The sequence below is a fragment of the Aspergillus ochraceoroseus genome, assembly GCF_002846915.1.
Source record: "Aspergillus ochraceoroseus IBT 24754 chromosome Unknown P175scaffold_7, whole genome shotgun sequence".
NCBI lineage: Eukaryota > Fungi > Ascomycota > Eurotiomycetes > Eurotiales > Aspergillaceae > Aspergillus > Aspergillus ochraceoroseus.
The window spans coordinates 1,335,802-1,359,542 of record NW_024468482.1 but is presented as its reverse complement, the minus strand read 5'-3'; the positions used below and the strand labels follow the sequence as shown (position 1 = coordinate 1,359,542).

General features: G+C 48.2%; 8 protein-coding genes across 8 annotated transcripts; 3 read left to right on the top strand and 5 right to left on the bottom strand.

Annotated features, from left to right (window-relative positions):
* The first annotated feature begins 733 nt into the window (after positions 1-733).
* Positions 734-3,067, top strand: P175DRAFT_0503677 (methylisocitrate lyase ICL2). The gene is made up of 6 exons (XM_040897682.1): positions 734-1,305; positions 1,367-1,655; positions 1,707-2,119; positions 2,170-2,593; positions 2,660-2,913; positions 2,963-3,067. Exons 1-6 carry the CDS (start codon positions 894-896, stop codon positions 2,968-2,970), a joined length of 1,800 nt encoding a protein of 599 aa, XP_040750250.1. The 5' UTR covers positions 734-893; the 3' UTR covers positions 2,971-3,067.
* A 1,407-nt stretch (positions 3,068-4,474) lies between these two features.
* On the bottom strand, positions 4,475-6,217 carry P175DRAFT_0335988 (DUF3237 domain-containing protein). The gene is made up of 4 exons (XM_040892866.1): positions 5,934-6,217; positions 5,338-5,832; positions 4,949-5,269; positions 4,475-4,867 (listed from the first exon to the last, which is right to left on the bottom strand). The coding sequence occupies exons 1-4, from the start codon at positions 6,000-6,002 to the stop codon at positions 4,571-4,573; spliced, it is 1,182 nt and encodes a 393-aa protein (XP_040750249.1). The 5' UTR covers positions 6,003-6,217; the 3' UTR covers positions 4,475-4,570.
* A 1,049-nt stretch (positions 6,218-7,266) lies between these two features.
* P175DRAFT_0463954 (Rad21/Rec8 N terminal domain protein) lies at positions 7,267-9,943 on the bottom strand (the record flags this gene model as incomplete). The annotated part of the gene is made up of 8 exons (XM_040894831.1): positions 7,267-7,968; positions 8,020-8,176; positions 8,244-8,861; positions 8,928-9,348; positions 9,414-9,548; positions 9,609-9,749; positions 9,810-9,846; positions 9,925-9,943. 8 exons carry the CDS (start codon positions 9,941-9,943, stop codon positions 7,385-7,387), a joined length of 2,112 nt encoding a protein of 703 aa, XP_040750248.1. The 3' UTR covers positions 7,267-7,384.
* Positions 9,944-11,060: 1,117 nt separating this feature from the next.
* On the bottom strand, positions 11,061-14,225 carry argEF (bifunctional acetylglutamate kinase/N-acetyl-gamma-glutamyl-phosphate reductase). The gene is made up of 3 exons (XM_040894830.1): positions 11,643-14,225; positions 11,330-11,570; positions 11,061-11,276 (listed from the first exon to the last, which is right to left on the bottom strand). Exons 1-3 carry the CDS (start codon positions 14,034-14,036, stop codon positions 11,221-11,223), a joined length of 2,691 nt encoding a protein of 896 aa, XP_040750247.1. The 5' UTR covers positions 14,037-14,225; the 3' UTR covers positions 11,061-11,220.
* Positions 14,226-15,389: 1,164 nt separating this feature from the next.
* On the bottom strand, positions 15,390-16,416 carry P175DRAFT_0335866 (SNAP receptor SNC2). The gene is made up of 3 exons (XM_040892865.1): positions 16,104-16,416; positions 15,646-15,877; positions 15,390-15,556 (listed from the first exon to the last, which is right to left on the bottom strand). The coding sequence occupies exons 1-3, from the start codon at positions 16,203-16,205 to the stop codon at positions 15,537-15,539; spliced, it is 354 nt and encodes a 117-aa protein (XP_040750246.1). The 5' UTR covers positions 16,206-16,416; the 3' UTR covers positions 15,390-15,536.
* A 1,368-nt stretch (positions 16,417-17,784) lies between these two features.
* Positions 17,785-18,291, top strand: P175DRAFT_0335847 (uncharacterized protein). The gene has a single exon (XM_040892864.1). The coding sequence runs from the start codon at positions 17,868-17,870 to the stop codon at positions 18,156-18,158; it is 291 nt and encodes a 96-aa protein (XP_040750245.1). The 5' UTR covers positions 17,785-17,867; the 3' UTR covers positions 18,159-18,291.
* A 3,519-nt stretch (positions 18,292-21,810) lies between these two features.
* Positions 21,811-22,322, bottom strand: P175DRAFT_0442815 (uncharacterized protein; the record flags this gene model as incomplete). The annotated part of the gene is made up of 3 exons (XM_040894137.1): positions 21,811-21,938; positions 21,998-22,182; positions 22,285-22,322. 3 exons carry the CDS (start codon positions 22,320-22,322, stop codon positions 21,811-21,813), a joined length of 351 nt encoding a protein of 116 aa, XP_040750244.1.
* Positions 22,323-22,762: 440 nt separating this feature from the next.
* On the top strand, positions 22,763-23,465 carry P175DRAFT_0503669 (uncharacterized protein). Its single transcript, XM_040897681.1, has 2 exons — positions 22,763-23,269; positions 23,324-23,465. Exons 1-2 carry the CDS (start codon positions 23,060-23,062, stop codon positions 23,369-23,371), a joined length of 258 nt encoding a protein of 85 aa, XP_040750243.1. The 5' UTR covers positions 22,763-23,059; the 3' UTR covers positions 23,372-23,465.
* The last annotated feature ends 276 nt before the right edge of the window (positions 23,466-23,741 follow it).

The following is a 23,741-nucleotide window of genomic DNA, read 5'->3' as shown; positions in this document are numbered from 1 at the left end:
TTCTGGAATCCCTCCATCTCATGTGAGCCAAAGAGATCTTCCCTTTCAGAAAGAAATTTATGTGTAACGAGTTGGATCATTTTAGTCCCCTTCCTGTCAGCGCTGCTATACCTCCACGGGGATCTTGAATCTAGCAAAACACCACCCAATAACGACTAGAATTTGATAGGCTTCCCCGTATAACATCTGGACTTTGAAAGTTTAATCTGGGTCGTGGATGTTCAAGCGGACTCTTGCACGCTGCATGAACCGGATTGCCCAACAGTCATCCTAGATTGAACTCCTAGGAAGAACCAACTAGCTAGGCTAGGACTCTGTATACTAGCCCTCTAGTTATCTACGAATCTTGACTCTTCTGGCTCTGACATACAGCCAGACAGCGATGGTGGTACGTTGACTTATAGTAATCGACCATGATATCGATATAGGAATATGAGCCAAGGAACAAAAAATGGTCAGTTCGATCATGCTTACTTTTTCCGGATGCTGTCACATTACTATCAATAGATATTATTTCTTATTCTGTACTCCGTACTCAGTTCCGAACAAACTGCTGAGGTTGGGTTGTCATCACAGGATTGTAAATCTAGAAAGAGCCGGTTTTCGGACATTTCCAAATACCTCTCTGGTAGCATCCTTCGAAACTCGGGCCGTAGAGTAATGAATTATAGAGGCCATTCCACTCCACCTGGGAGCCATGATAATTCGCTGTTTAATAAGCGATTACACCGTGTGCTGCGGGGAAACGGCATCCCCAGACCGAGGTCGCTGCATCGGCTGGGGGAAGATCACCGGCTGAGATAAACCTCGTCCTTTGTTGTCCCACCGACAAAACTTCTCCCTTTATCTGCATGTCGGTCATTTCACTATCGACTTCTCTTCTAGTGATTTGAATGATGCTGCGTTCAGCTCCTTGTCGAATTGTTCGACGCTTCTCGACAGCGTCCAGTCCCTCGCGCCTCGTCCTGCGCGCTTTCACGTGCGGTTATCCTCGGATGTCGCCGTCATCACTTCCTCCCGTCCAACCCCCCGTCTCGACTTCGTTGCCAGGCGATTCGTATCAACTCTTATCAACAGCTGATAAAGTGGGAGCTGCAGAGGATGCCCTGTATGAGCAACAGATCAAGGATGTGGAAGCTTGGTGGAAGACACCGCGTTTTGAGGGCATCAGGCGGCCCTACTCAGCTGCCGATGTGGTCTGCAAACGGGGAACCTTGCAGCAGTCGTATCCTAGTTCCTTGATGGCGAGGAAGCTCTTCAATCTACTAAATGAGCGAGCTGCAGAAAACAAGCCCGTCCACACTAGTATGTTTGATTACTAACTTGAATAGTTCTCTGTTCCGCTGCTAATGTCTTTCGTCTGTAGTGGGTGCAATTGATCCCGTACAAATGACACAGCAAGCTCCCAACCAGGAAGCTCTCTATATCTCCGGTTGGGCCTGTTCATCTCTTCTAACGACTACCAATGAGGTGTCCCCGGATTTTGGAGATTATCCCTACAACACAGTCCCAAACCAAGTCCAACGGCTGTTCAAAGCTCAACAGCTACATGATCGGAAACAATGGGATTCGCGGCGGAAAATGACTCCGGAACAGCGCAAGACCACTCCCTATACCGACTTTATGCGGCCGATCATTGCAGATGGAGACACTGGGTATGTTTACTCCACCCAGCCCAAGGGGAGTGCTAATTAAAGAGACTCTAGGCATGGAGGACTGTCCGCTGTCCTGAAGCTAGCCAAGCTGTTCGCCGAAAACGGTGCTGCGGCCGTTCATTTCGAGGATCAGCTTCACGGTGGCAAAAAGTGCGGCCATCTGGCCGGTAAAGTGCTGGTTCCAATGGGAGAGCACATCAACAGACTTGTTGCGGCTCGTTTTCAGTGGGACATGATGGGTGTTGAGAACCTTGTCATTGCTCGTACCGACTCTGAGAGTGGGAGACTAATCAGCAGCGCTATCGACGTACGAGATCACGAGTTCATCCTCGGGGTTGCAGAGGACGTCGCGCCTCTTGCAGAGACCCTGCAAGCGATGGAGAGAGAAGGAGCTGCGTCGGCAGAGATTGATACCTTCGAGTTGGCCTGGGTGCAACAGCACCAGCTTGTGACCTTTGATGAAGGTTTGTAGCTTGTCACGTTCTAATCGATCTTACACTAACCCCTCTGGTAGCTGTGGACGCCCACCTCGAAGCTGAAGGTGCATCCCAAACCGTCCGAGATACGTACAAGAAGCATGTGAATGAAAACCCAGACCTGTCCATCTCCCGCAGAAGGGATCTGGCCAGTGACTACACCAAGACTCCTGTGGTTTGGTCCTGCGATGCCTCCCGCACCAGGGAGGGCTTCTACCACTACCGTGCCGGTTTCCCTGCGGCCACAAAGCGAGCCAAGGAATTCGGACCCTACGCAGACCTCTTGTGGGTTGAAACCGGCGATCCGGATGTTGCCAAAGCTGCAAAACTCGCAGGAGATGTGCGAGCTACACTCCCTGGCAAGAAACTCGTCTACAACCTGAGCCCGTCGTTCAACTGGATGGGACAAGGCTTTACTGCGGAATCTCTCAAGTCGTTCATCTGGGATCTAGCGGAACACGGGTAAGTGTACTTTTTTTCTGCAATGCAATTCCACTGTACCAGAACTAATTAGAAACTCATCAACAGTTTCGTTCTGCAATTAATCTCCCTTGCTGGGTTACATTCCAACGCCACCATCACCACAGAGCTTTCTCGCGCATTCAAGGACGAGGGAATGCTCGCATACGTCCGCCTAGTCCAAGCGCGCGAGAAGGAACTCGGCGTCGACGTGCTCACGCACCAGAATTGGAGCGGTGCGCCATACATGGACGGGATTCTCAGTGCGATCCAAAGCGGGAGCAGCAGCAGCAAAAGTATGGGAGAGGGGAACACCGAAACAGGCGAGTCATTTCTGTCTACTCACGATAGATGAAGACTAACACCTAACAGGTTTTTAAGTACGCTAGGAGTAAGACAAGAAAGATCAAATCTTTTATATTTATAAAATCATATATTTCATGGTTTATGAATCAATCAGCATATCATACTAATCAGTGAAATTAATTAATTTCACTCAATATATTTTATTATCATACAATTAGAACAAGCTATGAGGTTTACTAGTAGTCTGTAACCTTGAATACAACCAGGGTAGGTATATCAATGCACATTTTCATAAACAGATTTATAAATAGATATCATGGATAGTAGTACTACTTTACCACTACTCTACTACTCTGACTTTAAATCGTCAACTTGACTCATTTAAGTTCTTAGATAATGTAATATATCCTGATATAATATAATTAAATTAAACTATAGTTCCCATGACCAGACCAGACCATAGTTACTATACTGTACATATGAAAATCAATCAATCAGGGTTCTCCACCGCGAAAGTCAAACAGATTGGTCTACTCTACAGTACTAAATCCCAGCATCTTTCTCAACTCCCTATCTGCGCATGATTATTACTTTAGCAGTGTGTAGTCGTAGTAGTAGTATCTCTTACCTATTGCAAGTCCAGTAACTAGTAACTAGTACCTAGGTATGTACGTAGTAAAGCGCACTTGCAAAGGCCAGCGGTACGGAGTCCTAACTATGTATGTATACATAGACTAGACAAGTACTCCGTGCAGAAGCATCTACTCAGGTAATGTACCTCTCCACCTAGTAATTTTCATTGGTCTGACTGCTTATTTACTTACATCCTTTTTATTATTCTTGTTGTTGTTGTTGTTGCTGTTGTTGCTATTTGCGGTGCAATGGAGGTAAGGTAACTAAACTACCTACCTCATCTAAGGTACGTACTACTCCGTACATAGGTATGTATATAATTGGCGCGGGTACTGTTCCCTGTTACGGTATCTAACTTTGCTTACATGTATATGTACCCAGCTAGTTAGTCTGTATTGGACCTTGTACAGGGTACGAATACAGTACTGTTATACCTGACTTGTGGTACAGTAGACAACACTGGAGAAAATATATATTGTAGTAATCATCTACAATCACACGAACAGTGATAGTGAGTTGGTTGTCCATTCTGAAATAAAGGTACAGGATATATCCCTCATTGCCTCGATCAAAACCAATCAAGCACCAACATGGAGGGAAACAAAAAAAAAAAAAAAAAAAAAAAATGGCTAGCGACTAGGGACTAGGAACTCACATTCTTGCTCCTCAAAAAAATCAAATAGCTTCTCAGACGAGAGCGGGAGTAGAGATAGAAGAGAAGATCACAAAAGGGAAAGGTCATAAGTAAGATGAACATCGGCAATGTTCGGGGAAAACATTTGGTAGACTTGTGATGAGGCATCAACCTGCGATCCGATAGATTCCAGAATGACAAGACGTCGCAAAACATATAGAATTCACCCCAATATAAAAAGATACAGGAACAAAGAGAACAATTTTACCCCATAAAACAATTATTACTCGCTCGAAAACCGACACAAAAACTTGCAATATCGTAGCAGACTAATTGATGCGGAATGCATCGAAGATGACTAGGCTTGGTGAGCAAAAAATGTTACTGCAGAGAATCAACGCTGTTTACTAACCTTCATGACCCCTGCGGCAGCCGCTGCAAATCCACATCAATGTGTTGAGGAAAGTGTAGCGGTCATCACCGGTTTCCATGCTAAGATTGACGCGATATTTGTACGAGTTGGGATTGATCGAGTCGGCCATCCCCGGGTCGTTGACCTTGTCAAGCACATCCTTCGCACCTGTCAACCATCCAGTGGTCTTGACGACAATATATGCCGGAGGCTCGTCCGCGGTCTGGAACACGAAGTTTGCTCGAAGGCTGGTAGAATCCTTGGTCATCACCTGAGAGTCTTGTCCGCCAGGCTAATAACAATTAGAACGTTGATACTCGATCGGGCCTTTTTTTTTTTTTTTTTTTTTTTTTTTTGAGTTGCAAAAGCTTACCAGAACAACACCTTTACCCCATCTGCCCGCCCACTGACCACCGATGAATGTGACCCAATCCCTCTGACCCCAGATGCTCGGTCCGACGGCGACCTTCGGGTTCATCTTGAGGCTCATGCGGAAGTCCAGCTCGAGGTTAGGCGCGGGGATTTGCAGCGAACGCGCCACATCGCCTTCGGGAAATGTATGGAGAAGGTTGTTGGCGGGAATGGAGTCTTTCATGACACTGAGGTAGGTGGGACATTCCAGGAGGTGTTGACGCTGTCGGCTGGTGTTCTTTGCACGGACTTGCTGACAGTATATGCACTGCACGGAGAGACACTATTTCCGTTAGGCCATGTTTCCCTCTTTCTTTCCTTTCTTGACACTCCCGGGATACCGTGTCTTACCTTGTCTTCTTCTTTCGCGCGGAACTCAACAAACGCAGCATGGACGTCATCCAGAGGAGGGGCGGGGAGGTTCGAGTTGGCGTTCTTTGGCTTTGCCTTGGGGGTGCTGCGAGCTGCCTGCTGGGAAGCGGACGCGGACGAAGAACCTCCCGGAGGACCAGAGGTGGGCAACGAGGCACGACTGGACATGTTCTGCAGGGGAGTTTGCATGGGAGTAGCATGAGGATTGACCCCGTTAGACATCATGGCGGCCGTGGGCGTCGACAGAGCACCCGGGCCTGGGCCAGCGCCTGGTGCCGCCGCACCAGCACCGTTGGGATTCGGAGGGTATCCATTTGCCGTAGTGATGCCGTTGGGAGCAGACTGGGTGGACTGGGATTGAGGGGGAGGATTGGTATGGCCGCGCAGACCAGGACACTCGAGGAGGTGCTGCTTCTGGCGTGAGGTGTTCTTTGCGCGGATCTGCTGGCAGTAGATACATTGGACGGAAAGACACTAAGAAGGGGGGAAATAGACGATGGTTGGTTTGTATGTCAGTGACGGTGGTGGTGTCGGGTCGTTTGCTGAAATATTACGGGAAATACAAAGTCACGCACCTTATCGTCTTCCTTGGCGCGGAACTCGACAAACGCCGCGTGAACTTCCTGGTCGACCGTCCGACCCATGTTCACGACGAAAGGAGCGAATAAATCGATGGTGGAAGAATTGGCGGGAGTCCCTGACTTGGAAAAGAAGATAACTGAGATGTCTCTGGCGATGGACGCTGGGATGAGAGGGACGAGAAGAGCAGGACAAGACACGCACGCCTGGGACGACTTGGGGGAGGGAAAGTGAAAAGGAAAGTGGCAGAAGACGAGACGAGACGAGACGAGGACAAGACGAGACGAGACGGACCGTGGCGGTTAAGTTACGCGAGGCTGTCAGAACGAGATCTTACCAGCTGCGTAATTTTGATCGCACTTTCTTTTCTCCTGCCCTCCTCTCACTCTGATGATAATCATACCTAAAACTTAGGGGCAGAAAGATATTCAAGCAATAGTTGTAGATATATAATACGCCATAGGATCGATCCAGTCGATGTGGTTATAATTCCGGTATGGTATTGAACCACCACCACATTTACAACCTAAATTTACCAGCTGTCCTGTCGATTGGCACGAATTATTTCCCCCAACAGAATACGTGGTATTTCAGCACTCCTTTTTTTTTTTTCATCTTCACTAGCTCCAGTTTCATATCGCGAATACTCCGTATATACCGAGTATATATATTATATAGATATATATATATATATATATATATATATATAGATCTATAATACTCGCTGCTGCTACTCTACTCTACTCACCACTTTAAACCCAAATCCCCCGCCAGCTCAACAAACTCGCCTGGGACTCAGCCACCACAATCCACGCGAACTTTCCTCCAACCAGCCCAATTATGGGCGTGGGTGGGCTTGGTCTGTGAGGTGGAGAGAGCGCAGGAGGGAGGGGTCACTCATTTGGATTTCCCTCCTCAATCATCCTTGAGAGTAGGAGAATAGATTTTGAAATAAAAATTATGCGTTTATATCTATATCTATATCGATATAGATATTAGACAGTAATTTAAGGCTGGGATATCTTTCGGTTGTATTATTTAGTTACCATACATACTTTACTTTACTTACTATACTGTACTTACTTTCATTCGGGTATCTGAATCCAAATTGCACAGACGGTGGTTTTACCACATACCTAACCAAAAAAAAAAAACCACCTATATAAGTATTTCCTGACGATTAACTACTGAACGATCGGGAAGTTATTTAAAGATAGAGAGAGCCGAATTATTACATCCTTGTCTATTGACTACTGTAGCGGCAGAGTGACGCCGACAATGTACTTACTCCGCACAGAACGCATGAAATGAGACAGAAACCCATGTGAAAGACAGAGTACGTTTTTTTCTGTTTTAAATCAGACCATAAATGATGCTGAATACGACAATATGTAGAGAAAACCCGAAATGAAAAAAAAAAAAACCCAATATGAAAAGGTAGCCTGGCCTACACCATGGGCAGACGGATCAAGATCTCTCCGTACTCGTATTGCACACCATGTTCCTCGCTACTTTGATCGGTGTACGTGGACTGGCGGACTGAAAGGAACCCTTTGGTAGCCAGGGCGAGAACATGCATCAAGCCGTGTGTGGCAACCGTGCGCGACGTCTTCTGAGTAGGTAGGAGAGTCGAGAATGTGATTTCTTTCTTTCCCGCGGCAATTCTAGGAGGAGTAGTGACTGCATCGCTGTGAGGTTCCACATCCTCTGCACTTTTCAGCGAATCCATCTTGGCAGCTAAAAAGTCAAGGAAATTTAGGCTCTCCTGGTCCATGGATGATTGAGAAAGACCGCTTTGAAGCGCAACCTGGCTTGTATAAGTACTTGCACCTGCTCCGTCGACGACCGAGTTACTACCCATCACATTCTCGGGTTCGAGGTAATTGCTGAGATCGAAACCCTCGAGTCTATCGAGGTCTTCTTCTTGATTACCTGGGCTGAATAGGCTGTTGATTCTGTCCATATCAAATGGGAAGCCACGTCCAGCTAGAGGACTCGCGCTTGTTAAACGGCTTCGCGATCTTCTGAACCCTGCAAGACCGACATCTCTCTCGAATGAACCTGCGGATTCGGGAATACCACAGGAGGAGGGCCCGCCCACGCTTCCGAGCCCGCGGAGGATATTGGCGGCGGAGGTCTCATGTCGAGAGCTTTGGATAGAGGCAGTGATGTTCCATGGCATTAGGGAAGAGTTGCCATCTTTCAAGCTTGGTGAGGGGTGGCGGCCAATTTCAACTTCCTAGACACGAAGTTAGAGATACCCACATTGACGAGCGCCTGGTTGTATGTGGGTTGGGTCGACCAACCTCGTTCCAAAGATTGTTATTTTCTATTTCTCCCCTAGCTATGTTCTCTTCGTCTCCTTCTTTTGAACGAACCCGTCTCCCGCCACCCTCTTCGCCACTTTCACATGGACGCTTGCGACTGTTCCTCTTCGTAGTCGGAACCAGGGACTCGTAGAGCTCATCGCCAGAGAACAAATGCAATGGATGTACGATATGAGTTGATCCCACACCGGCACCTACGCATCCAACCCCAGCTCGAAAGACCCAGTAAGCTGCGTTCTTTTTTGCTTGAGTTGGTATCTTATTCTGTTGCTTTTGCTTTGCGGCTGAAGCCATATTTTTTAGGTAATTTTCATTCATGTGCAATAGGTCGGAATTGCGTAGTGTGGGATTGTTATCTAAAGGAAAGATTTTGGGAGCTCTCTGTCGTTGACGCATGGTTAGTTCGTTTGGCTTCTCTTCTTCTTCTTCTTCTTCTTCTTCTTCCTCCGGTTCAAAGATAGAAACTCCTCTTGGCCTAGGAGTCGAGGGGTGAGTAGCCTGCAATTTTGCCGCTGGGACTTCTATATCATCGCCAACAAGCATAGGCTGAGCGGAAGCAAAGTTAGACCATGTTGTATATTTGCTTGTAGCAAAGGGCTTTACCTGATCTTCAAATGAAAGCTCATCCATATTACCTGCTATTGCCTGGCGTGCCTCGCTGACATGTCTGTTCGTTCTTGATTCATGGTGCTGCCTCCCCCCAAGCTCAATAATATTTCCATCCTCGTCAAACTCAAAGTCAGGCTGGAAAAGCACACCCGCTTCCTCATTGAAGATGGAACCTGACATCCCGCCGAAATCAATCCCTGACTGAGCGGCACCGACAATGTCAGGTTCGGAACTAAAACCTCCCACGCCTCCCATAATTTGGTCATTAGAAGGCAGGTCCAGATCCAGCTGCAGACTAGAGATCCCCGAAAACGCAGACTGGCTTAGATCCGGGGTTCCCGGCAAGAATACGTTTGACTGCTGGCTTGCATTCGACTCAAACACTATGTTCAGTTTTGAGAGATCCAATCCTAGCCCTGGGAGGTTATTCTCCGGTAGGAATGATGGATCGTAGGGTAGGACGAGTTGTTCAGGCCTAGGAGCAGTACAACTCAGTTCACTTCCAGGTAAACAATTGAGAGAACAGTAAGGACCACAAACCTGGCTTTCCCTGCAGCAGGGTCCAGTCCGCCTGCAGGAATGGATTTCAGCATCGTTTTCATCCTATCGTGCATTGCTTGCGTGTCTAGCAGTGTGTATCCGCATTGCTGGCTGTAAACTCGAGAGACTCCGTACCTAGATACAGTCAGTCATGAATCCCCCCGGTCTTGTATTGAGCATAGAAAGAATACGTACAGTAAGTTACTCTGGAGCCTCAATGCCATTGGCGCAACTGGGTCTATAATCACACCGCATGCCTTGGGGACGTCAACATCTAATATCGTTTTTCGATTGAGTCGTCTGGATATAGATTTCGACCCCAACGTTGCGACAAGCCTACAGAGGCACGATTCATCAGTCCTAAGTTTAAATGGCCTGGCAGAAGGAGCTACATACCATACTGTGGCTACTCCATGCTCTGGGGATGTGAGAACTAGGAGCGGACGAGTGGATCGTATTTAGTCGTCGTTGTTGAAACCTCAAATCGGACTAGCAGAATGTCTTGACATACTTTCATGGCTATAGAACATTTTGAAGTTATCGTTGACCTAAGATATTCTTGATGTCTTTCTCTCGCAGCTATCTTTCTGTAGCTGAATAGATCCTCGTCTATCAGCAACGGCGATTCGAACTTCACCTTGGAAGAAGAATTCATAGTCAATCATCAAAGTCATGAATGAAATAGACAAGGAATGTTCTCCGCAAGAATCAGAGAAAGCAGTCCAAACTCACTGATCCCAAGCCTAATTGACAACCAAATAACGGGGTTGGAGGCAATTATGCCGAAACCTATCAAGCTCGTTATAAAAGCACTAGTTTCGACCTATCCAGTAATTCGAACGGTAAAAAAAAGAGTTGGATATCGAGAGAAGTCAAAGAGAAGGGCAAGTTTGTGAAGGGAGAGATGAGATCAAAGGTAAAAGGAGTGGCAGAAAGGGTAAGTAATGGATTCCTCCAGGCTCTCTTAAGACCGAGAGGGTATTTTTCTGCCCATTGCCCTCTTGCCCACCATGAGCTGAGGGAATTCTATGAGGAGCGAGCGCTATAGGTATCTAAAGATGCGTATTAGAATAATATGTACTTGATCTTGATCTGCATTTACCTATCTGACCTAATGAATTGAAGTTTGAAGCAAGAAGCAAGCCGGACCGGTGATACGCTGACCCATGCCATACCTGTAAAAGAGAAAAAAGCTACCCAACTACTACTAGGGAGTAGTAGGAAGGGACAAGAAAAGAAGGCACCAAAAAGGAGACTATAAATCAGGGCCCTATTCAAAGGATAAAAGGAAGACTTTTGATTTCCAACCTCTATACTTGGGTAGTCCAGGTTCATCAGCGCCGAGAATATTCGCCCAAGCAGATTGAATTAAACCAAAGAAAATAGGCAGTGCGAAACAGACGAGGCTATGGAGGTGTTGTGTCTATTGAAAATTGCAAAGGTAACCAAGCAAAGAAGAAAAGAAAAGTATGTTCACTATGGAGCTTCCTAAGATATTAGAAAACGTCACTCTTAGAATCCTAGAACCCATAGCGATGCAGGAGGCCGCACATAGGGTATGAGCAGGTGCGTTAAAGCAATACAGACAAGGCACAAAATTAACTAGGTGAGTGGGCACTGAGAAATATCTTTTTTTCTTTGATTCACAAAAAGAAAAAAAAAAAAAAAAAAAAGGAAGGAGGGGAAAAAAAAAGAAATATAAATAAAAAAACAGACCCTGATTCGAATTATCTCACATACCTACCATTCAACTAGACCAACCAGTTTGGTACGAGGCTAGATATATATATCAAACGCTAAAAAAAATCTATTCAAGAGGAATACCCTCGTACTCGCCGTATCCGAGGGCAAGGTTCATGTTTTCTGTTGCTAGAGTTAGTTTGGTTGAAGGGTCATGGTAGATAGAAAGCACTTACGCAGACATTGGGTCGCGGCACCCTTCAGGAGGTTGTCAATGGTGGCGCATACCACTACACGGTTCTCGCTGGAGTGGACGGCAAAGGCACCAACCTCCACACCGTGGCGGCCAGAGATGTTCTTCACCAGAGGAGCTTCACCGACGATCTTAACGAGCTTCTCGCCGGCATACCGATCTTGGTAGATGTTGCGAATATCCCGGGAGGACATGGTCTCCTTGAGAGGGATGCTGATTGTGTGCTGGACAGATTATTAGCATCATTGACAGAACTTCAAAAAAAAAAAAAAAAAAAAAAAACCTCGGGAACGTACACTAATGCCCTGGAACCAGACAGCAACGTGGGGCATGAAGGCAATGGAAGTGCCAAGCTGAGCGCTGATCTCCCTCTCGTGGATGTGGTCGGTCAGACTGTAGGGGATGATGTTGTTCGTGAGATTCTGAACATCATTCTTAGGGCTTGGCTTGGTGCCAGCACCAGAGTATCCGGAAACACCAAAGACGGTGGGTTGTCCACCGAGGTAGGGAACAAGAGGGGCAATGGCGAGTTGAGCAGCGGTAGCATAGCAGCCTGGGTTAGCAATTCGAGTAGCTTGGGCAATCTTGGAGCGGCTGATAAGCTCCGGCAGACCGTAGGTCCATTTAGGGTCGAATCGATAGTCGGCACTCAGATCAATAATGACATTTCCGTCCTGGGCACCCTGGTCGACTGCATCGACGAATGGCTTGCAGACACCGTTGGGCAGAGCCATAACCCAGCAGTCGACCTCACCATTGGCGGACATGCGCTTGACATCTTCGGGGCTCAGGTTCTCGTAGATGATCTCCCGCTTGTCATAGCCTTGCAGCTTCTTGCCAGCCAGCTCGCGAGAAGAAACATGGCGCAGGTCCAGTTGAGGGTGACCATTGATCAGGTTGATCAGGGCCTGACCGGTGTAGCCACGAGCTCCAATGAGAGCAACCTTGGAGGGCTTGGGGTTGGAGTTGTTCTTCGCACCGAGAGGGGGGTTGGGGTTGGTGGTGGCGTAAGTTCGGACGGTTTGCACGGGGACCATAGGGCGTCCAGAACGAGCAGCGCGCAGCGCATTGCTCGCAGAGGAGAACGCACGCTTCTGCTCAGCGGAGGCACCGCTGGCACCGAACCCTTTACCAATGTTGGTAGCGGCTTGGGCAGCACGGTGCAGACGCGATTCGAGGTTAATATCGCCAAACATCTGGCGGCCGTGCTGGTTGAATTCTTGAACCAGCTGCTTAACCTCCTCGCCGCTCTCAATGCCGTACCAGAAGAGAACCTCATTCTCGCGGCTTAAGCTGCCATCGGCCTTGTCGAAGAACCATGTGAGGTTCTCGTCATCCTCCTTCACAGTCCAGACAAGCTTGGGAAAGTCCTTCTTGATAGCGGCAAACACATTATCGGCGACGTTGGTTAACCAGCCAGCCTTGGTAATAGTAAAGGTAGCCAGGTGGGCGGCGGGGGAAACGGCGTCCTGCTGGGGGGGGAGGACCACGGCCAGGGCCTCCATAGGCTCATCGTAGTAAACCTTGAAGTCACGCTCCTTGAGGCCCTCGACGTAGCGGTCAACGGTTGCGCGGGCATCCAGACCCTCACGGTCGCGAACCAGCACATCCTTCAACTTACCCAGGTCTTCGAACCCGGAGAGGGCGGTTTTGGTGTGGACCTTGTTGCCTCTGCGGATCAAAGTTCCAGCACCAGAGTCGGTGAAGAGCTCCTTTTGCAGGTCGGCGGGATGGATGATGGCAACGCTGGAAGTACGGGGCAGATCGCTGAGCAGTTCCTTCATCTCCTTGATCTTCAGACGAGTGCCGTGGCGCACCCACCACTGGGTCATCAGGTGGTCGTACTCCTCATCGAGGTTGATGGCGGAAATCTTCTCACCGGTGTCGCCATTGAAAAGTCCACCTTTCTCGGCCAGGTAGACGATCTTAAGGGGCTGAAGGGCACGCGCCAACTCTCCCGCAGCCACATCAGCGTTGACGTTCAGGACCTGACCATCGGGGGTCTCAGCCATGGAGGTCAGGATGGGGAGGCAACCAGCCTCGATGGCGGACTCGATTGGCTTCTTGTTGACACCGTTGATCTTACCAACCAAGTTGTACTTCTCCTTGTCGAGGTAATCGGCCTGGAAGACACCCGCGGTGAGAGGACGAGCGCGCACGCCCATGCGCTCCAATTCCTCCACGAGCTTCAGGTTCTCCTCCATAAAGAGCTTGCGGGCAAGAGCCAATGTCTTGCCGTCAGTGACACGGATACCATCCTCGAACTGAGGCTCGACACCGGCAGCCTCGAGCATGCGGTTCAGCTGGGGGCCAGCACCGTGGACGACGATGGGGTAGAGTCCGACATGGTTCAGGAAGGCGAGGGCGGATGAAAGGGTCTCAAGGTGCTCGGTAATAATGGCGCCGCCGACCTTGATCACAGCGAACTGCTGGGAGGAAACAGAGGTGAAGTGGGAGAGGTACTGCTGGACCTCACGCTTGGAGCCGATGTTGCTCAGCAGCTGAACCACGGTGGACCGGGTGGACGACAGGTGCGAATCGGAGGCTCGGGAATAGTGGCGGCCCTGCAGCAACGGAACTGCAGAGGCCCTGAGAGAGACGACGTGCGGTGCGGAGAACGCTCGGAGGGGCTTGCTGGTGGAAGCTCTCCGCACAGCGGTGCGAAGGGAGAACATCTTACCAGCCAACATGCGGCAGCTGCGGTGGTTGCTCGGGACAAAAAGGATCTGAAGGAGATTCCAAGAGAGGAATTGTCAGGGAGGGGCTAGACGAGGTATAAAAACAAAGGGGGGTGTGTTGGAGGAGGAGTCACTATGAGGGAAAAATGGGTTTGGTTGGCGGTGTTGAGTTTGCAAGGAATTTGCCGCACTGCTTCGCCCAGATCGATATCGGCCACAACCTGGGCTGCAGCGCGATTTTATTTTTTCCCTGATTCTTCCTAAAAAGGGGAAGAAATAGACAGAAACAGGGAAGGTAAAAAAAAATGGGAATATTTATTTAAACCACTGCAGATATTGACGGACCTTTTTTTTTTTTTTTTTTTTGGTATCGGCTTGCAACCCCAAATCCTGCAGGCGACAAAAAAATGACGCTGCAAGTTGGGAGGTGAGGGATTAACAGGGGAGAAAGCACAGGGATCTGATGTATTCTTTTTTTTTTTCTCAATGTAAGAGCAGCAACCCAACCGCTGGCGTGCAGGAAGTCAGAACAAGAAGATCTAGAGAAGGGAAAGAAGACAGAGAGAAATCAGGTACAAATCGTTACGAGCGACTTTCGGCGTCCGGAGCCGGAAAGCGTGACTCAAAACTGAATTACATAAATGACCAAGTAATTTTATCGACTTCTGCAGGGTTTTTTTTTAGCAAGTACTAAGTAAATGGATTCTTCCAGCAGATCCGAAATTCTCATGTCAAATCACTGTATGTAATTTCTCAATCTAATCCTAATTGATGGAATTTAAAAATATCTCGCTGCAGCAGGAATTTTGCCCAGGTTTGCTGTGCTGATGATCAGATTAGATCTTTCATTTCGTCTATTCTCTTCTTTTTATTTTTACTTCCCTCTAACGCCCCTCTCGCTCTCGTCCACTCTTGGGGTCTCGACGAATCGCAGTCCCTCGTTGGACTCGTGTGGATGGAGCCTTGGAGCCCTTTTGCATTGGGTCGTTTTCATTATCTGATATCGTTTCTGCTAATTAAACCCACTGTCCAAGGGCTCTCCTGTCAGTCTTACCTTACCACGTGTGGAATCCGATCGGCTCCGACCGCTCGCTTTTTACTGGTATTATCTGCTAAGGTAGGCAGAAACCCTCAAGAGGATAGAGGTATGGAAACATTCATTATAGAGGTAGAGAGAAAGGAGGCACATAAGAGAGGGAAAAAGAAACACAAACAATAACATAGTCAAAACACACGGGGAAACACCAGAGTATCATTTACATCTTCACCGTCGACGAATCGTGTGGCATACATAGCCCTCATTCGAAAGAACCAGATCAATTCATAGCGCCCAAAGCCCGCAAAGACATGGCGGAATTCGTGAGAACAAGAGGAGTCGACGCCCAACACAAAAGCACAGAAGGTATTAGAGAGGCTGAAAACAGAGCTTCAACGGTTTTAACCCGCAGAATCCACGTGGAACTCGCATCCACTTATCGAGAGAAAAACATGACTTTCGCTAATTCTCATATCTTATTTCGTGGTAGTGACAACTAGAGCAAAGAAGGAAAATCTATATCAGTATATTTTTTTTTTCCTTCCTGGTGAGAGGAAAGTAGTTCAGAGGAGAAGTGGGTCTTACCAGCAGGAACGATGATCACTACAAGCAGCAGAATGATACAAATGAACAAGCATACGCGCATCTTCATGTCCTTCCACCACATTTGCTTTCGCACACGGTTGGCGCCTCTGCGGAAGCCCTGGGCTGACACGGCCAGGTTGTCGGTCTTGTCCTGCAAAGAGTCTAGACGTTCGCCGCGCTCGGAGACCTTGAAGATGTTTGAACGCATTGTGTCGACGGTTTCCTGGATTTTCTGTTCAACGGAGGAGGGATTAGTGAATATTCGCAATGAAATACGTTGCTATTATGGCATTCGGGAACCAAAATTAAAGGGGGCATCGTCGCAGGCAAACATCATCCAAGTAGCGTCTTCAAATGGTTGAGAAAATAGAGCCTTCAGTTCGAAGATCTCAAGACCATGAAATGCGACAGAGATATCTCGCAACACGACACCCCAGGTATCTAAATCGGCTGCTCACCTTGTCGATTTCCCGTGTTCTATTGTCGCCATTTTGCGCGGTGCTGCCGCTGGGGGCGCTGGAGCCAGAAGGGATATAGGGATCGTAGGGTTGTTCAGCCATGGTGTTATTACGAGAGGCTGGATATTCTTGGTCTTTAGGTCGTTAAATTAGGTGGTTCGCGAGGCCACGTAGTTGGCGAGTGGTAGGCTTCGTTGGCAGTTCGTCACGGGAAAACAACAGAAAAGGGCGAAAAAAGGAAGGGAGGCGGGAAAGTCGGTCGCTCAGCGAGATGACTCAAAGATGGAGGGATGCTGGTTGTTGGGGAAGGAGAGGAAAGGAGGATAAGATAGGATACAAAGAAGAGAGGAGGAGGAGGAGGAGAAAGAGAAACGGAAGCTGACAAGGTGTGATGAATCGCCGCCCGCCTTCTGGAGATTACAGGCGTTTCGGTTCGGTCGGGGTGGCAACACGTGACTGGCAGCGCCCAGCCTGGTTATTTTAGGTTTTTCTTGGGAACAGGCAACGATCAATTCGAGCACCAATCATGCATGAGGGGCTGGAAGAGAGGGAGCGTTCTTATAATACGGAGTACTTCCAGAATCCAGACATGCTTCAAAAGGGGTCGAGAAATCCGGACTACTGATTCTCGACCAGGAAGGGAATTTCCCTGCCGTGTTCGAGCATCCAAAAAGGGTAACCCAAGAGTCGCACCCGTTCTTCTTTGTCTGACCTTCATACAAGGACAGCCACACTTCCTCTGCCTCAGTACGGAGTAGGTGAGAGATAGCTGACAAGCATTCTTCAACTATTATATATGGATAGTGCATCATAAGCCACCTATGGTCCTCGCGGATCCCACGGATCGGGCTTCAGGGAGAAGCGGAAACTGGTGATTCTCGTGCTGTACTCGCCGGCCTATCATTATGCGCGCTTAATTACCTAGCCAGTACATAACCTCCCACGTGGAAAGTAGGAAAATTGTACAGGCTTTGATATTATTCTCGGTAGGTAGTCTACAATCTTGAGAATCCAGATTTAATTGAACGGTCTGCCTGTCAACCTGAACCTTATAGCGTTTAGCCGGTACGCTTTTCCTAAAATAGCGCTGGGTTCTACAACTATGTACCTACCTAAGGAAATAGTTAACTAGTTACCAGCTACCATGCGGAATACAATAGGGAAATCCCTTAATACTTATAGCAGTCCCTCATATGTCTACTATCGTGGTTGAAAGCCCTACTTCGCATACGGAGTACTGGCCCCGAGAATTGTAATTCCCCGTTGATCCAAGGTCCCTATGACAAGGCATGGTTGGAGGCAAGAGTAAATATACCCAACAAACGAAGCCATGAAGATAAGAGAAACCAAAGTTGCAGAAAGATGTATGTATATTAGCCCGAGCCGGGCCTTTTTGGTTGATTTCCCAATAGGGGGAGACGCGTTCATAGAACTGCACGATGGGCACTTGTGCGTCCGAAACCAAAGCCTGCAATAGATATCAGTGGACCACGTCAATGCTGAAAGGAACGGGTTAATGTTGCAGAAACTACTTCTTACTATCTAGACTAGGTACTTACTCTGTAGACTCTGTGAATTGCACCTAGAGAAGTGCTGTTGTTGCTCATGCTACCATAGGTAGAGACGGAGACTGCTTAATGCAATGGAACAAGCATGACAATAACATGTGTACCTAGGTATCAACCTACCTACCCTATGAGATCTGATTCTCGTCTGGTATGTAGATGCTGGGGAGGGCGGGGATCCCAGTAAGCGGGGCTAGTGATGTCTGTGATTTCTCACAAAAGGGGTCTGTCTTGGCTATTACAAAGAAAGTGGTTTAATATACTAGAATACATGCTTCATAAAGGCAAAAGCAGAGAGGAATACAGGGGTGTAATCTGTGAGGGATGGGCTATTACTCTTTACACGGCTTCTATACATCGACATCGGCACCGACAAGAAACTCTCCACGGCCAGGAAACTAGCGCTGAACGAACAGGAGCTTACTTGACAGGAACTATACTATGCCTGGCAGTCAGGTTCCCCTCAATTAACCTTGGTAAGAAGGTCTGAGGGGTGTGTCTGCGTGTGATTAGGCATGTATATAGTTTTTGGGTAGTGATAGCTTTGCCCAAACCGGCAAAGCCTGTATCCATCCATCGATCCCATGGGGCCACATTCACAATTTCATCCACAGGGGAAAAAAAAAAAAATTAAAAATTAGATTTTGTTTCTTGCTGGCATGACTTTAGGATTTTTTTCTGTTAGTTAGTTAATAGTTAATGGCCAGTGACGATGACACACGTGGCGAGCCCTAGTGCGGGCCTTGGAATATAACTATTTATCTACTGCGTATCTTCTCAAAGTCACCTTGTTAGTGGCTGCTGATCTTGCAAGTTTCGAAGAAGACGAGACAAAGAGTATAAGAACAGAGTTTGCAGGATAGCTGCACACTAGTCTAATTCTAATCCCTAGCGAGTCCCTTTTTGGGGGGGTTTTCGTTTCCTTTAAAAGGAATTATCCGTTCCTATCTTTCGCTGACCTTGGAAGAACCGTGAACGATCAAAAAAAAGTTCACCACCATCCATTATCGGCCTGTGTCCATGGATTTGGATCCGCGGTACCCAATTTCCCCCACGTGAATTCGAATGAAACACACCCCATAAACGAGCCATGGCATCTGCAGCTGCCGGTCCCAGAGACAAATTAGAGGTAGCGCTATTCCTTGCCGCCACCCAGGGCTACGATACGATAGTAAAGCTGTTGCTGAAAACGCCTGGCGTGAACCTGAACTGCACCGACGAAACCAGCTGGACCCCCATTGCATGGGCGGCTGACGGAGGTCATGAGAATGTAGTCCAGTTGTTACTGGAAACGGGCAATGTGGAGATCAACTCCCAACATTCAAAGCAAGGCCTTTCTCCTCTGTGTGCGGCTGCCAAAAACGGACATACAGGCGTGGTGCGCCGGCTGCTGGAGCGGGGGGATGTGGACTGTAATCTCGCAGACTGCAATGGACAGAGCCCGTTGTCGTGGGCGGTGGAAAATGGTCACCAGGAGATAGTCCAGATGCTGTTGGCGCGTGGGGGTGAACCTAACTCCCTAGACCCCAGCGGGCAGACGCCCCTGTCTTGTGCGGTTGACAAAGGATATCAGGAGATAGTGAAATTCTTACTCGATTATAGTGATGTTGAATGCAACACTTGCCATCCCAACGGGCTCTCTCCTTTATCTTGCGCCGTGAATAAAGATCACCACGAGATAGTGAAGCTTCTTCTGGACCGGAATGATGTGGATCCTAACAAGCCTGATCCGGAAGGGTATACCCCGTTGGCCAGTGCTGTCGAGAAGGGATCCCAGGGGATGGTACAGCTGCTGCTCGGTCGCGGAGACGTTGACCCCAACGTCCTAGGTCCAGATGAAGAGACGCCTCTGTTCCATGCCGTGGAGAAAGAAAACCTGGAAATAGTCACGCTGCTCACAGGCCGCGGGGATCTCGACCCAAATACGGCAAATTCTAGTGGAGATACCCCGTTGTTCTGCGCTGTAGAGAAGCACAATCAGGGAATTGTGAAGCTTATTTTGGCGCATAGTAACATTGATCCAGACATTCCTGACGGCAATGAACAGACACCATTATCCCATGCCGTTCAACAAGAAGAACCAGAAATAGTAAGGCTACTCCTCAAAGCTGGAGCCAGCCCAGCTGTGATGGACAAAGATGGAAGGGTGCCCTTATCTCATGCCGTGGAGAACGAGAACCAGGAGATTGTAAGGCTGCTGTTGAAAGCCAAGGCAGATCCGAATGCCGTTGACACCAGGGGAAGGGTGCCGTTGTCTTACGCTGTGGAGACAGGGCATGTGGAGATAACGAGGCTCCTAATCAAGTCCAAAGCTAATCCAGACCTCAAAGATGAGGGCGGGAGAGTACCGCTATCCTGCGCCGTGGAACAAGGACATGAAGAGATAGTGCACATGCTGCTCAAGGCCAAGGCGGACCCTACGGTGAGGGACAAGCGGGGGCGAACCCCTCTGCTCTGGGCCGCAGATAAGGGGAATGTGGAAATAGTCTGGCAGCTTATTGAATCAAATAGAATCGACATTGACGCTGCGGACGACAACGGCTGTACTCCTCTGTGGTGGGCCGCTCGACGTGGACATCTGCCTGTCGTGCGGTGCCTCGTGCGATACGGCGCGGACAAGGAACTGCAACCGGAAAATACGAATGATGCAGGGGCAGGGGACAAATTCGGAACACCCTTATTTCAAGCTGGTCGGAAAGGCCACATCGAGGCGGTTAAGTACCTGCTCAAAAAGGGCGCGAAAATCAACGCAGCAAATGGCGAGCTCGGTGTGTCGTTGTTATTGTCTCTCATGCTCTGGGATCGGACCAAGCGCGGCCGGGAAATTATCTACATGCTGCTGGAGAAAGGATCGGACGTGAACTTTGCGGATAAAATGGGCCAGACAAGTCTCGACATCGCCAGCAAGGAGAGCGACTTGGAGCTAATTACTGCTTTGATTGAGGGCGGAGCCAACGTTGAGACCGCAACCGAAGATGGCACCACTCCATTGCACCGCGCTGTACTGAATGAGCGCGAAGATATAGCACACATTCTACTCGCCAAGGGAGCCGATGCTGAAGCACAGGACCAGCAGGGTGATGCACCTCTACATTTCGCAGCGGCAAGCGGTCGTCGCAAGATGGTTGATATGGTCCTAGCCAAATCAGCCGATATCAATGTCACCAACTACCTTGGAGAAACGCCATTACACAGGGCAGCAGCCAACGGGCACCGAAAGATGGTGGAATTCCTCCTTCAGAGCGGATCCCGGATCGAGGCGCGCGATGATTACCGACGGACAGCACTACACAAGTCTGTTGGTTCCAAGCACCATGTCATGAGGTTACTAGTTAATAAAGGGGCTGATGTCCACGCGAAGGACATGTACGGCCAGACTGCCCTTCACATGGCCGCAGAGGCTGGGCTGGAGGAGGATGCGCATTTCCTGATGGGCCACGGGGCGACCACTGATGGGAAGGACGACAATGGGAGAACCGCTCAAGAACTGGCTCAAATGGGAGGATATGACGAGGTTGCTGAACTGTTTAACAAGATGGCGCTGGTTCTCGCAGATAAATCATCTGATTGATGATATAAGGCAATGAGAGAAAGTGATGATATTAGATTTGTACCTATAATGATTAGCGTAGTGCATATTGACAGGACAGTTCTTATAGACCTCCAAGCTTCCAATGTGAATTGGAACTAGGTTGACAAGAGTATATGATGGCTGATGGTAACTGGACGCAGAATCATACCGGAGTTGAATCATATGCAGGTACATTTCTATAAATACTAGCTAACTGGCATACTTAGAAACACGTCCCCAATTTGAATACCTTGAATCCAAGTATTATTGAAGCCACGAAACTTCTTAATACACAGGGATATTGACTGATTTACCCTGAGCAGCGAGGTCTGGACTGTACGTATACATATATGTATCTCATCGACTGCTAACACATGTAAGCGCCACATATAAACTCCAAAGGGTTCAATCCCCAACCCTATGCAAAAACGCTGCTTTTCTCTTCATAAAAATGTCCCCCAACCCGGGGTATAAATACAGGATAATAATGAGATCATGAACAAAATCGGATATCAAGGATATCAAACCCACGAGGGAAAGAAAAAAAAAAGGGGAATGAAACCCCCGCTACTTACTTCCCACCGAGCAACTCCTTGCGCATCTCCTCTCGCTGTATCTTCGCATCCTCCTTAACCTGGCTCCGTTGTGCCTCCATTTCAGCCCGCTGCTTCTCCTCATATTCCTGCGCCGCAAACCAAACTACACTGCCAATTAGCTCGCGGGACCATTTCATTTCCCGACTGGTTTTAAGAACGCACTCGACTTATCCGACTTCGACCACTCCTTTAACCGAGTAACATATTCATCGAATTCGCGGGCGCGACGGTCCCCGTCCTCGATGCTCCGGCGTTGGAGTTCCGGGTTATAGCGCTTGAAGAGCTCCTCGTCTGTTGGGCGGATGTACTGGACCAATGCTGGGCCGCCAATACAGATGACGGCACCGCTAGATTGGTCGAGAGATGTTAGCACCCAGACATTATCCAGTGGCGGGCGGAGACACGGAAGAAGTGGAAGTAGCAATGGTGTTTTGTTGTTGTTGTCTTACGTTCCGAGCATCTTGAGCCAGGTTCCGGCTCGTGACATATTGCTGGGTGCGCGGAGTGAAACGGTAATGTCAGATGGGAAAGTTGAGTATCTGCAGATTTATTGCCGAGGGGGAAGTATTAAACTCCGTAAGTGGGTAGCGTTTCAAGGAGCCCAAAAATCAGTGAGGAGCGAGAATGGGTATTTCCCAAATGTGAGTTGGAGATGGCATCATTGGATTCCCGTGCAGAGATCATGTGGCTGGTGACGTAGGGCGGTGCATAGGGACTGTGGCTGTGCATTCGAATGGATAACCAATTGGAGGAATTGCTTTGCAAAATTGTGTGTGTTTCTAATTTTGGACTTAGGGGCGAATTAATAAGTTATTAATTAATTAACTAGTTAACTAGTTAACTAGTTACTATTATTTTTACATAATATAATAGTCTATTTTTAAAAGGTCATCTTCTACTCTGTACTAGACGATCGGTAGTTATTGGTTGATGATGATTGTCACTGTATAGAATATAGATAGCTAACTGTGGGTAGTCTACCCACGCCGAGGGTTAATCCGCTCCGGGTTTCTACCAACGCCGAGCTGTAAGCCCTCATGCTTGGCCAAATTCACTTTCAGCTCTACGTAGCTCGCTCAACGACATTGATCCATCAGCTTTTTCGCCGCCTCTTAAACATTTCATCAATGATCGATCAATCCCAACCAAGGGTGATTTTGCTTGAGTACTTACCAAATACCGAAAGTTTAAATTGCGTGAACTATTCCGATGCTCTCTTTCAGTATGCAGTTGATGGTACGGAGTATTAAAGAGATACACGGTGCTCTTATCCATCACCAGGATATTTACCCGAGGAATATGTTGGTTGTATCCGGTAGTAGGATTGTATGGATTGGTTTCGATGTCTCAACAACTTTTGATATGATGGGCTCCCGTGAGAAAGAATACGGCGAATATGAAGTCGATCTTGTCAAAAGTTTCGGAAAGGTTTTGGTATGTGTTGCTTCGTTGCCTTAAATATCAGATATTAACCATCACGAACCCCAGAAAAATGACCAGAGAGAGGGTCTACCCCCTAACACAAAATATTATTGAACTCGGATTCCTCAAAAACCAAGTTATCACGCTAGTGATCGTATGCACATAACTGAAATATGGCTCTCTCTCTCTCTCTCTCTCTCTCTCTCTCTGCTGTTATCTCTGCATGTCGGAGATGGTCTTCGACACTCTTCTTTTTTGCGCCGACATTATGAAGGAATTCCCGAAGGAAGGCATGAAAACCTTGCTCAGGAGCTTTTTAAACTCTGAGCAAGCTTTTTTAATGTAACACTTCAACTCGACCTGTATTGTAAGAATTAGCTAGCATCCCGGGGAACCCATTTTATGATAATTCGTCGCCTGGGATCGTTCCCTCGTGTCTATCAGGGACCTCGGAGTGCTTTCGCCCACGGGTCCCGACGGCAAC